Source organism: Salmo trutta, chromosome 21 (assembly GCF_901001165.1).
Source record: "Salmo trutta chromosome 21, fSalTru1.1, whole genome shotgun sequence".
Lineage (NCBI taxonomy): Eukaryota > Metazoa > Chordata > Actinopteri > Salmoniformes > Salmonidae > Salmo > Salmo trutta.
In genome coordinates, this window is record NC_042977.1 from 3168331 (window position 1) to 3182083 (window position 13753).

The 13753-nt window shown below is 42.2% G+C and overlaps 1 protein-coding gene across 5 annotated transcripts in view; it reads right to left on the minus strand.

Annotated features, from left to right (window-relative positions):
• Positions 1-13753, minus strand: part of amph (amphiphysin) — a 120218-nt gene that overhangs the window by 23650 nt on the left and 82815 nt on the right. For 3 of the 5 annotated variants that reach the window (XM_029703969.1, XM_029703965.1, XM_029703964.1), the window contains exons 10-17: positions 11822-11960; positions 9351-9467; positions 5822-5923; positions 5602-5625; positions 4946-4969; positions 4238-4579; positions 2595-2627; positions 403-447 (exon numbers count right to left, since the gene is read on the minus strand). In XM_029703969.1, coding sequence (XP_029559829.1) covers positions 403-447; positions 2595-2627; positions 4238-4579; positions 4946-4969; positions 5602-5625; positions 5822-5923; positions 9351-9467; positions 11822-11960 — 826 coding nt within the window. The remainder of the gene's footprint in view (positions 1-402; positions 448-2594; positions 2628-4237; positions 4580-4945; positions 4970-5601; positions 5626-5821; positions 5924-9350; positions 9468-11821; positions 11961-13753) is intronic. The other 2 variants (XM_029703966.1, XM_029703968.1) reach the window with 2 other exon arrangements.

Genomic DNA, 13753 nt, shown 5'->3' on the forward strand with positions numbered 1-13753 from the left:
GTCCGGGAAATAGCAGGTGCCTTGGTGGAAGAGTGGGGTAACATCTCACAGCAAGAACTGTCAAATCTGGTGCAGTCCATGAGGAGGAGATGCACTGCAGCACTTAATGCAGCTGGTGGCCACACCAGATACTGACTGTTACTCCACTTTGTTCAGGACACATTACTCCATTTCTGTTAGTCACATGTCTGTGAAACTTGTTCAGTTTACGTCTCAGTTGTTGAATCTTGTTATGTTCATACAAATATTTACACATGTTAAATTTGCTGAAAATAAACGCAGTTAACAGTGAGGGGACATTTATTTTTTTGCTGAGTTTATATATATATATATATATATATATATACATAAAACATAGTAATGGAAGAGCAAAAACATCTGTCATATTGACACTTGACTTACCAGCTTATCAAAATCCGCAACAAATGTTGGGGCTGTTGCTTCCATCTTCCATAAGTTGGTGGAAAGAGAAAGAGAGGGAGAAAGTTAAAACTACACTGGCAGCAAACCAGCAGTTAATAAAATATCAGAGCATATAAAATGTTAGTTTTCAAAGGTAAGTTATGATGGGATAATTTTGGGGAAAGTATTAGTGAGGGATTGACAAAGTGTTTGTAACCAGGATAAAGTGGAGGGTAAACTCATTTAAGCATAGTTTATGCAGCAATTACACTATATTAGCGTTGTTAGAAAATTTGCCCAACTACATTATTGTTGTTAGCATAAGTTTACCCAACTTGGTTAGTTAACAAAACTGTAGTTTAGTTGTAGTTTATTCTAATATCCCTAAATGCTCCACCATGTAAACTTCCTACTATTCTACTACTAAGACAGTCTTTGGCTTCTTTATGCACAACAGGAACTGCTTTTTATATAACTGGAAGTTCAATGTTATGGGTCAATTGCAACCAGTGTTGGGGGTAATGCGTTACAAAAGTAACGTGTTACTTTTTCAAATTGGGGAATATTATTGAAGTTACTTTGTTATACAATGCGTGCGTAACTAATCCCAACAATGAGCAGCATCAGGAGATAAGCTTTTGCGGCCTACAATCACCTAACTTCACTTTTACCGAATTTAAATACTTCAGTTGTTTAAACTAATCTGCAAGTAAGTAAACTACATGACCAAAAGTATGTGGACACCTTCTCGTCGAACATCTCGTTCCAAAATCATGGGCATTAATATGGAGTTGGTCCACCCTTTGCTGCTATAACAGCAGCCACTCTTCTGGGAAGGCTTTCCACTAGATGTTGGAACAGTGCGGCGGGGACTTGCTTCCATTCAGCCACAAGAGCATTAGTGACGTCGGGCACTGATGTTGGGCGATTAGGCGTGGCTTGCAGTTGGCGTTCCAATTCATCCCAAAGGTGTTCGATGGGGTTGAGGTCAGGGCTCTGTGCAGGCCAGTCAAGTTCTTCCACACTGATCTCGACAAACCATTTCTGTATGGACTTCTATTTTGTGCACAGGGACATTGTCATGCTGAAACAGGAAAGGGCCTTCCTCAAACTGTTGCCACAAGGTTGGAAGCACAGAATCGTCTAGACTGTCATTGTATGCTGTGGACTTAAGATTTCCCTTCACTGGAACTCGCCCCAGACCATTATTCCTCCAACAAACTTTACAGTTGGCACTATGCATTGGGGCAGGTAGCGTTCTCCTGGCTTCCGCCAAACCCAGATTTGTCCGTCAGACTGCCAGATGGTGAAGCGTGATTAATCACTCCAGAGAACACGTCCAATGGCGGCAAGCTTTACACCACTCCAGCCAACGCTTGGCAACACGCATGGTGATCTTAGGTTTGTGTGAGGCTGGGCGGCCATGGTAACCAATTTCATGAAGCTCCCGTCGAACAGTTCTTGTGCTGAAGTTGCTTCCAGAGGCAGTTTGGAACTCGGTAGTGAGTGATGCAACCGAGGACAGATGATTTTGACGCGCTACGTGCTTCGTGAGCTTGTGTGACCTACCACTTCGCGGCTGAGCTGTTGTTGCTCCTAGACGTTTCCACTTCACAATAACAGCACTTACAGTTGACCGGGGCAGCTCTAGTAAGGCAGAAATTTGACGAACTGACTTTTGGAAAGGTGGCATGCCACGTTGAAAGTCACTGAGCTCTTCAGTAAGGCCATTCTATTGCAAATGTTTGTATATGGAGATTGCATGGCTGTGTCCTCGATTTTATACAGCTGTCAGCAATAGGTGTGACTGAAATAGCCAAATCCACTAATTTGAAGGGGTGTCCACATACTTTTGTATATATATATATATATATATATATATATATATATATATATATATATATATAGTGTAAAATATTTATGGTCAGTTTTAACAAGTAATTCCATTCACAGGATGAAATACAAAAAAATCCCCGACACAAATGGAGATTATCTTAAACCAAAAAATGGGAACATCTCCTCCTAATGTTCTGTTGCAACTGATCCAACTTGATCCTTCCTGTCCTCTACCATATTATATTTTAGTTTTTCTAATGACAAAGCATCTGCTCTAACTAACAAGGCAGTGATGAATCCTTTTGTCAATATCATCTTGTGATCACTAAAATAGAAATTTGGTCGAGACTAATTACCTGGGGAAATCCGTTAAATGCATTGTTGGTCACCTAAATCAAATCACAGACACATAATTAGTATTGGAGGCTTTTGGCATGACTGCTTTGAAATGTGTTTTAATTATGCGGCAAGTGATGGAATGTTTTTTTATAAAATTGACAAAGTGGAACCGACAAGCAGACAAGCAAGCAGAGGAGAGAGAGGAGAAGAGGGCTGGGATTCTGTGGCGCTGCAGGATCCAGGTAGGGTTGCGGGACAGCACTGTTTATTTTATTATTTGTACATCTGTGGGAGGGAAAGTAAGGAAGAGGGGATTCTGTTTGCTCTAGACTACTCTACGCTATTCTCTACGTAGAGGGGGGAGGAAGTCAGGTACCTCTTCCTTTTCTGTATCTATCTCTTGGTACAACTTTCCGTATCTCCTGTTCGCGACCTCGTCTTCGGACAGGTCCGAGTTATCAGGCTCTTTGTGAGCTCGGGGGACGACTCCTTCCTTAGCTACGGCTTCGCTTCTTGGCCCGGGAAAGGAGGCGAAGAGGTCCCCTGCCTGGCTGCCGTCACCCCCTGAGGAGAAGAAGCCACTGCTGTCGCTGACTTCCTGCCAGGACCCGCTGTCGGTGGTGGCGCCGCCTGTCTCTGCGGAGGGAGCGGGGAAACCTGCCCACTGGACTGAACCATTATTAGCGAAAGGGTCTGCCGCCCACCCTGACCCACCTTCCCCGGTCGTCTCTGCGAATGGATCTGTCGCAAATCTAACTTCCCCACCTCCCCCTTGAGTTACGGAAAAGGGAACAGACTCGAATCCCCCTCCCAGATGAGTTTCCGCAAAAGGATCAGATGCAAAATCCCCTCTCCCGCCTTCCCTCTGAGTCTCCGCAAAAGGATCTGAGGCAAATCCCCCAGGTGTCTCTGCAAAGGGGTCAGACTCAAAACCACCTTCCCCAGGGATCTCCACAAAAGGATCGGTCCCAAAATGGATCACCTGTTCACCCGTTGAGCCCTGTTCTGGGACACTGGTTGGATCCGCAAATGCTGTTCCTGTTTCGGTAGACTGCGTTGGTGCCTGTTCTATTGGTTGGGCCCAGTCCGCTGCGAACCCTGCATCGCTTGCCAGAGCCTTCTCCTCCTGTAAGGGGGTGGCCCGATCACTTGAAGCCCAGTCTGCGAAGCCCCCCTGGGATGTGCTACGGTCTGTTAGACCCTGGTCTGTGGCGGAGTCCAGTTCATCGTCAGTGCTGGCCCATCCTCCGTTCTGCCCCACTGAGTCCCCCCACTCCTCCGTCGTATCATATTCTGAGCCGAAACCTCCTCTGCCGCCAGGCTGGACCAGATACAGGCCATGCTCGCTGCCTTCAGGGGTGTCCTCAATCACCTGGCCATGCTCGTTGGTGATACGCAGGCCCGGTGTGGATTTGCGACGATCTCTCCAACCTGCCTCGTCTCCCTCTGAATCTGCCTGACCTGCTCCCCACCCTGCCTCCCATCCCTCTCCTGACCCTGCCTCCCCTTTTCCTGCCTCCCCTGCCTCTCCCGCTTCCCATCCCCATGACCTTGCCTCTGGTGGCCCCTGCACCGGCTCCTGCAGGGCCTGCTGGTCGCCCCCCACTGCACAAGGATCACAGTTGGGGGTAAGTTGGGGGTTGGGATCCCAGCCGCTAACCTCGTCTCCAGCTGCGGCCGTTTCGGCCCCCTGCGGCTGCTCTGCTCCTGCTGCCTCCCCTGTCTCCCCGCCCCAGCCGTCTGCTGCAGGCCAGCCTTGGGCCTCGTCCTGCCCTGTGGTCGCTGGAACCTCGCCGGCTGCCTCCTCGGTGGCAGACGGGACAGAGTCTCCTTTTGCCGGGGCCGAGCCGAAGTCAGCAGCCCAGTCGGTGGCGAAGCTGGGGTCTCCCGCCTGCTCGGGGAATGCGGGGAACCCAGGGTTAAAGTCGGCAGTGTTCGGGGCCTCGCCACCGCCGCCCCCATCCTCCTCCACACCCACAGTACTCATAGACCCAGAATCCGTCTGGAAGGACCAAGCCGGTGCGTGAAGGTAAGGTAAAGAGAGCACAGAGAGTGTTTATCACAAGAGGACAGAGAGAGAAAGTGAAGTAATTGACAGAGGTAAAGAAAGAAGACAAGGCATAGACACAAAAGAAGACAATTGTGACTGTGGATTGTGGCTAATGGAGTGGTCTGTGGTGGAGTATAGTGAACAGTTCTGGATTGTGACGAAAAGAGTGAAAAACATACAGGTATCAAACAACTGGCTTGATAACAGGTACGACCAGAGGTCACAGATATTACATTTTTTTTAAATCAAGGCACGTAAATATTTTCCGAAAGTGATTTTGATTGGTGATTAAACGTCAGGTGTGGATGTATTACGTACAGGCTGCGCAGGTTCAGCATTTCCCTGGGAAAAAAATATTTGTATTTAATGTCAGATTCATCAGTATACTACTGTAAAAGTAGTATACTACTTTTTTTATCAATAAGAACAAAGTTAAATATAACTTTCATTCATCGTTACACATACAAATTGTAATACAAATATACATGGAGCAGCATAAGAATAAGAGGGCCAAGTTAATTGCTTGGAACTTAACTTGCAATCTGCTATTTGGTAGTCTTAAATACTGTTGCATGGGAGGAAAAACATTTAGCATAACAAAAGCCACAAAATGGCTACTTTGTTTTTATTTAGTCTACTGAGCATGCAGATCACCATGCCAATCAAAGCTAGTAGAGGTCAGGATTCCTGCGTGTTGAGACTGATAGCTCAATGGTTTTTCTTAATTTTCCACTTGATTGAAACACTTTAATAAGGATCAGTGCTAAATGGGGACATGTAAAATGGGTTGTAGTCTTGTATTTTTCAAAATTCAAAGACTACGACCGGTCAATTTTATAAAAAGGAATGTATACTTGATTCTCTAACATATCTAGGTATAATATGTATTATTATAGCGTATTGTAACTAACTAATCTCATACATCAAGGTTATAAATCCCATCAAGCAACCAATGATGACATTACTGTACTTACTGTCCACAAATCCCAGGGTAGTTGCTGTAGAACAAAACACGTGATTATTCACTATGAATGAAGAGCACTCTATGTGCTCTATTGGTGTGCGTGTATATTACTAGAGAACAGAGATATACACTATCTTGTGTACAGAAACATTTTAAGCTGAATATAAGATACATTTAAGACGGATAGCATAGCATTGTGGTATAATAGATGAAAATGGAGATAAATGGACCTGTGTTATGGGTGGTGCAGCCTGTCCGATAGTAGTGTTGCTGTCAGGCTTGAATGGATCAAAGTCCAGATCCAGGAGAGATTCTCCAGGTCTTTCATTTGGCTGAAAATAATAGAATTCAAGTGTTGGTTGAGTTAACAGCTCTCTAACACAACCGTACTGAAAGGCTGAACATTTGAGATCAGGAGAAGTATCTATCATACATCTCAGAATAGGAGTGCTGAAGTAGGATCAGGTTCATCCTCCCTGTCTTTGTAATCTTATTCATTTTGATCTCAAAGGCAAAACTGATCCTAGAACAGCACTCCTACTTTGAGACGCTTCATATGGCCCCAGGTTATTTGTATCCTTTGTAGTTTATAAGGGATTTGTAATCTTGACGGCACTCTCTTAATAAACCCTTGACCCCTCCCCTCTATAACAATACATGTTTAATATATCCCACTCCCACTGGTGGAAAACCTGCAAACACTGTGACCCACCAGGACCAGAAGCAAACAGTACTGTAATAGATGGAATAATACAGGGCATGCTAGTGGAGACCTCTGCATCTCAGGTAGTTTTGGAGAGTAGTTTAGTGCCCAGTTTGAATACTTTGAAAAAGCCAGATAGTTGCATGCACAAAACCAAGTATAGACACAAAAGACGACAACAGTGACTTGTGGCTATTGAAGTGGTCTGTTGTGGAGTCTACTGAACAGTTCAGGGCCCGTTTCCCAAAAACATCTTAAGGCTAAGTCCATCAGTAGAACATTCGTAGGAGCATCGTTAAATCTTTGAGCTGTTTCCCAAAACCATAGTTACTAAAGTTGCACTTGAAAATGTTAGTTATTTACCAACTGCCTCAGACCATTCTTAGAATAGCTAAGCTTGTCATTAGATGTGTTTTTTCTCTACCGCGTCACTTTATACACAGAAGAGCACCACTAAACATACAACACATGACCAAAAGTATGTAGACCCCGTGCACAAAGCTAGGTCCATACAGAAATTATTTGTTGAGATTGGTGTGGAAGAACTCGACTGACCTGCACAGAGCCCTGACCTCAACCCCATCAAATACCTTTGGGATGAATTGGAACGCTGACTGCAAGCCAGGCCTAATCGCCCAACATCAGTGCCCGACCTCACTAATGCTCTTGTGGCTGAATGGAAGCAAGTCTACGCAGAAATGTTCCAACATCTAGTGGAAAGCCTTCCCAGAAGAGTGGCACCATAGGAGGGAAAAACTCCAAATTAATGCCCATGATTTTGGAATGAGATGTTCGACGAGCAGGTCACCACATACTTTCGGTCATGTAGTGTATATGTTGTTCTCTAATTCATTAAACGGTTCCCCCATTGATCGGGTTCACACCTATAAATATCCAGTGCGTCAATCTAAGTAACACAATAAAAAGATACCCATGAAAATCCATCAGTTTAAGCTAGAGCTATCTGCGATGGAAGGTGGCCGAGCTACAGAAGTGTTTGTCAGACCATGACATCCCGAAAATCTGTTTTCTCACAAAAAAGTCTAGCGTCCAAACAGTTTGGCCTACCAACTAATATTACCACTCTTTCGAAAGATGAGACTCTCACGAACACGTTTTGCTCTATGACCCTCACAAGCCCCATGGGACTCGTCTGAAGTCGATACCGTCGATGTGCCAACTTCTGTTTGTAGCATCCGAACTGTTTGGGCTACAAACTCACGTGACACCACTGTGGAAAGGGAAGATTCTCACGAACACGATGGTGTTCTCCAATTTGCTTCACAACCCACATCATGGGAGTCATCTGAAGGTAACCGGTGCTGTTTTTTAAAAAATGAATGGAAGTATGGAGGTAGTTTTGTATCCCCCCTCCAAAAAAAGGGGTTGAATATGGGTAAAAAAAAAGTATAAAAAATTATCTGAGCTTTCTTATATATAGATATAGGACAGACACTTCAAAACCTTATTCCTTAAGATTTATTGCCATTTATGAATGTGTTATTCAATTCATTTATATGGTCTATAGTAGTAAAGGCCAAATACAATATTTTATCAAATATTTTTACATTTATAATATATACCTAATTGGGTCCTAAAATGTAAATTCCTATAGCAAAGTGATCCATGGTATGACCATCTTAAAACAATTCCATGTCAGCTTAGACCCCTCCCCCTAGTTAAAAAGCTAATATTTTTTAGAAATAGATATGGCCTCTCCCTTAACAGCAGGAAGCAGATTGTACACTCAACTGCCTGCCAGTTCTTGACTATGGTGACACAATTTACCAGAATGCAGCAGCCACTACTCTTAAACCTTGGACACTGTCTACCATAGTGCACTTCGCTTTATCACAGGTGACAGTTTTAATACTCAGCACTGCATCCTGTATCAAAAGGTTGGCTGGTCCTCCTTAAAGTCCCGTAGATCACTTCACTTTTCCCTTTCAGTTTACAAAGCTCTACTACACAAGCTTCCCGACTACCTAACTTCGTTGTTGAAGTATAAAAACACGAGTTACCAAATCGGTTCACAGGTTTGGTTAACTCTTGAGGTTCCTCAGGTCTCCACTGAATTAGATCAATTCCACGTTTGGTTTTAATGCACCTCACTGCTGGAGTAATTTGCAGAACTCATTACAATTAGATGTTCTGGTGCCGCTTGGGTAGTTTAAGGTGTTAAATTGAGGACGTAGTAGCTGAGGACTAACTGTTTCCATAAATGTTGTATTTTGTATTGATTGCTGTTTGGTTTTACATTGTATTGGTTGTGATCAGGGCACCCTTGTGAATGAGACCCTGTTCTCAATGGGTTTTCCCTGAATAAATATAGAATAATAATAATACAAATGTAATAAAAAACGAGATGACTGCATTAAAAGATACTTAGCCTACCTCCAGTAGAGGCTACATAGGTCTACATATGTAAATGATATTGAAATAATCTATTACATTTTCATTCAATTGAGTTATATTTTGCTATTTGGCTACTGTCTATAATTTTTGCCTGAATACATTTCATGTTATGTAGTCTAACAGGTGTGCAATGATGTGCCAAATCTGTTATTTAGTGCATTATTATAGGGTAAGCATTAGAATAAGCCGTCTCAATATTTGCAGCCATAGGTGATAATTCCTCTCTAGGAGCTGATCCGTCATCAGTATTGTGAAATAATTCAAATATTAAGGTAAGATTTGAATGGAGAAGGCTGATCCGAGAGCAGCGCTGCCTTTCTTTCGATCCCATCAGTATCGACACATACGTCAATAACGCACTTAGCGAACCTTCTCTCTGTGTGGTGTTTTGGGAAACGCATGTTACATCTTTGGCCGTTGCAGGAAAGATGCATCGTTAAACCACTCGTAAGGCTAAGTTCTATCGCTATCAGGAAACCGGGCCCTGGATTGTAATGAAAACGCTCTCTCTAGGGTCATCTAGACAGATAGTTCCACTACATAGCTTTCACGAATACAATCATGTCAATGCATGTCCAAGGAAAGGAGGGCATAAGAATCCCTTGTTAAAATGGTCAAATAGAACCCGGGATGTGACTGACCTGCGAGGGCGTAGCCGCGGGTAAGAACTGGCCCCCAAACAGGTCGATTATCTGCTCCTGGTGCAGCTCCTTGGTCGGGGTCTTGGGTGGCGGGGGCACTGGCGGTCCCTTTTTGAACTGGGGAGGTGGAGAAGGGTGCCAGAAGCATTACAGTTTTGGTGTTGGGTACCATAGATATCCTACGAAGTGTTCTAAAAGTGTTCTATTCCAGATGTTCTATTCTATTCTAAGTGTTCTATTCTAGTTCCGTGGTGTATACTTTCTTGGGGTTGTTAATGCCACTCCATGTCAGACATACTGCAATTCACTGATTCACCTGTATCTCACATCATAATTGACTGTGCTGTACATGTATTCAACATGTGACTATACTATGGCAATCTAGAAAATCATAGGAGAGTGATAAGATTTGTTTATAACCACTGAACCTTATACAACTTGCTCTTTGGAAGATGTTTTACAGATATATATGTATGACTTGCATGAGTACTTAAAGAGGTTAATGGTGAATTTGGTTGCCAAGGCAATAGCAGTAAAGGAAATCTTCCCACATTATCTATTGCTCAGGGAATTTCCATGGCATTACAAATAAAATGGGCTCACAGAACATATCCATTTTATCATGTGAATATATGAAATATAATTGACTGTAGTAAGTAAACTGTATACATTCTGGTTTGTTTTAATCAGAATATGAACAATGGTTAGATAACCATGAAGTAGATACTGTAGTGTAGTAGTACCTCTGAATGCCTTAGGAAACACTGATAGGTAAACATGCTAATGCTAAACATGTCTACTACTCATACTAGTCAGGGATCTACAAACTGAATGTGACGCGCTAACTTACCATGGCACATCACATGCAATGTGCAGGGAAAGAGACAAAGCCAAGGAAAGGTGAACATGAGAAGACAACTAAAATCGTTACCAAAAAAACTGTGCTGTGTTCAAATTTGATTCGGGAAATACAGGCAATGTTTGATTGGATTGGTCCTTGTAGAGTTAAAATTTGTTTAAATTAATATTCAAAAGTAGTCAGGTGTGGAAAACAGAAACTATACATCAAAAGCACAAAAAATTGTTGGTACAACTGTGCAAAAGAAATGTTAGTCTGGTGGTGGTGTATGTATCGTAGAACCGTCGATGCACAGAGAGTTCTGCAGTCTATACAGGGCCTTCGGAAAGTGTTTAGACCCCTTGACTTTTTCCACATTTTGTTACGTTACAGCCTTATTCTAAAACTGATTTTTTTTAAAATCCTCATCAATCTACACACAATACCCCATAATGAAAAGCGAAAACAGGTTTTTAGAAATGTTAGCTAATTTATAAAATAAAAAACCCCGGAAATATCACATTTACATAAGTATTCAGAACCTTTACTCAGTACTTTCTCGAAGCACCTTTGGCAGCGATTTGTGACAGAAAAATTACGTATTTACCTGGTTTGTTTGATATTAATAGTTAGCAATTAATACTTAACAAATAGGAAGACATTTCTGTCTGATTGCTCAGGATTATCTTTTGAAAATCCATTTTAGAATAGTGCTGTAATGTAACAAAATGTGGAAAAAGACAAGGGGTCTGAACACTTTCCGAAGGCACTGTTCTCCATGTTGGCATCCAAGAACAACAATATTGTTGGCATCCAAGACAACAAGTGCATTTAAGTCTGGCATTTGGGAAACAAAACTCTTGGTTTTGGGTTCCTATAGGGAGATTTGTGTGGGGTAGTGTGTTTTGGTTTATTAAGACACTCCTCTTCGCACGAACACACACACACACACACACACACACACACACACACACACACACACACAGTACCTTCATAACTATCAACACATCGCGACCTAAATATAACACTACTCTTAGTATAGTTAAACCATGGTGTTTAAAAATGAATGTGACACCACATGAGACATTATTACTCACCATTATAACAATACATACAAAGTGCGAGGGAAAGAAATAGAGCCATAACAAGTCAATATGATCTCAAACTGCCTCTACAACTACAGTGGGTTAAAAAAAAATCTGATTCTCAAATAAACAGGCTATCATTGATTAGTTTGACTTCAAATTGTATTATCTCTTGATGAACCAGAATTAGCTGGAAATGAATATAAACTACTGAACAGGTGTTCGGTTAGCATACGTCAAAGGAACACTCGCGGTGGTGTAATTGTACATGGATAGTGTACAACTGAGTAGACTAGAGCATCACACAGTATACTGAAATACTTTGGTCTGGCGCTACATGCGTTTGGTTAGAGCATGTTACCAACAGGGGTGGACTTTGTTGATCTAGCCAATGGAAAACACACGATTCAACTAATCAGCCAATCATAAAGGCTTTGATTAGCTGAACCAGGTGTGCTAGTGCTAAGGTGGAACAAATACCTGCATCCGGGACTGAAGTATGGAGCTTCCTGTGGCTGTTAATATGAGTGTATTGGGGTAAGGCATACCTGGCCTGAAGGAGATTTGGGCCGGGGCGGGCCGGGAGAAGCAGGCGCCAGCATGTGGTTAGGAGTGTCCACTGGGCTCTCGTCACTGTCGCTGTCCGGTGGCGAGGGGGCCCGAGAGAGTCGCAGAGGTCCTGAATCACTGAGGTAAAGAGGATTAAACATAAACATTAATAACTCATTAACACACGCGCCAACAGGAGAAAGGCTAACTCAAGGAATATGGCTTGTCTATACTTGTGGTGTGAGGGGGAAAAACTATTATTGTCATTTAAAAGAAACGTGAAAAGTTCACAATGGTGAGGGTGCAAATGCTGGGATTAAACTGGGATATGATATGCTATTTATGTAATTATACTCTAACTCGCTGTCCACAGATAGACACATAGGAAGCAGCTTTTTAGTTAATTTGAAAAGTTTAAATTAAAATACATTTAAATGTTGCACATGTGAGAAACATTCCCTGTGCACATAATCCTTTGGATGTTGGGTTGCAATTTGTATCAATCAACATAATGGAATGAGGTTAAATAGAATACATTAGCCATAGACTACTGGAATTGGGTGTGGACCTTCTAATTGTGACCCCTGGGAATCAACACAAGATCAATGTTAACAAATTAGCTAATGCTAATAGGTTTGTCAAAGAGGTTTAAAATAAAGAAATATTTTACCTTTATATTACCAGGTTAGTCTCATTGACATTTTTTTTAAGAGAGACCTGGACAGAATGGCAAATAAAGATGTTTATATTGTCACATACACCGGATAGGTGCATTGAAATGTGTTGTTTTACAGGGTCAGCCATAGTAGTACGGCACTCCGGGAGCAAATTAGGGTTAAGTGCCTTGCTCAAGGGCACATCTGAACCAGAGAATGTTTGGGATGCTCTGGATTGACGTGTACAACAGCGTGTTCCAGTTCTCGCCAATAGTCATCAACTTCGCACAGCCATTGAAGAGGAGTGGGACAACATTCCACAGGCCACAATTAACAGCCTGATCAAATCTATGCAAAGGAGATGTGTCGCGCTGCATGAAGCAAATGGTGGTCACACCAGATATTCTGATCCATGCCCTTAATTGTTTTTTAAAGTATCTGTGACCAACAGATGGATATCTGTACTCCCAGTCATGTGAAATCCATAGATTAGGGCCTAATTAATTTATTTCAATTTACTGATTTCCTTATATATTTTTTATTTTACCTTTATTTTGACAGGGAAGACATTATTATTGAGAACTCGGTCTCTTTTCCAAATGTGCCTTTTATAATACAATATAAAAATACACATTATACACAAAATAAATATATCTACACATTAAAATACAAAACCACAAATAAAACATCACAAATCACCCAGAAAACATTCATCCACAAATAAGTTCCCAATCAATACTTTAAAATAGCCAGAATGGCACCAGGACATCAAGATGAAATGTATTTAGAATTTTGTTCCAGCAATACGGTGCATTAAAACTAAAAGCGGATTTACCTAGCTCGGTGCAGACCCTAGGAACCTCAAGGAACCAATCCTGTAAATGGATTAGGCAACTCAGGTGACTATACTTCAACAGCAAAGTTAGATGGAAGTTTATGAAGTATGGCGTAGGGAGTAATGTAGAGATCAATGGGTCTTTAGTCCAGACAACATTTTTTGCTTCCTACTGCTTAGAGAAAGGCACGATCTGTTTCTGTAGAAAAAGCCAACTTTAAATCTTAGCTTCTTAACCAGCTCATCTACAGTGCATTTGGAAAGTATTCAGACCCCTTGACTTTTTCCACACTTTGTTACGTTTCAGCCTTATTCTAAAATGTATTACATTGGTGCAGCGGTCTAAGGCACTGCCTTTCAGTGCTAGAGGCGTCACTACAGACACCCTGGTTCGAATCCAGGCTGTATCACTACCGGACATGAGTGGGAGTCCCATAGGG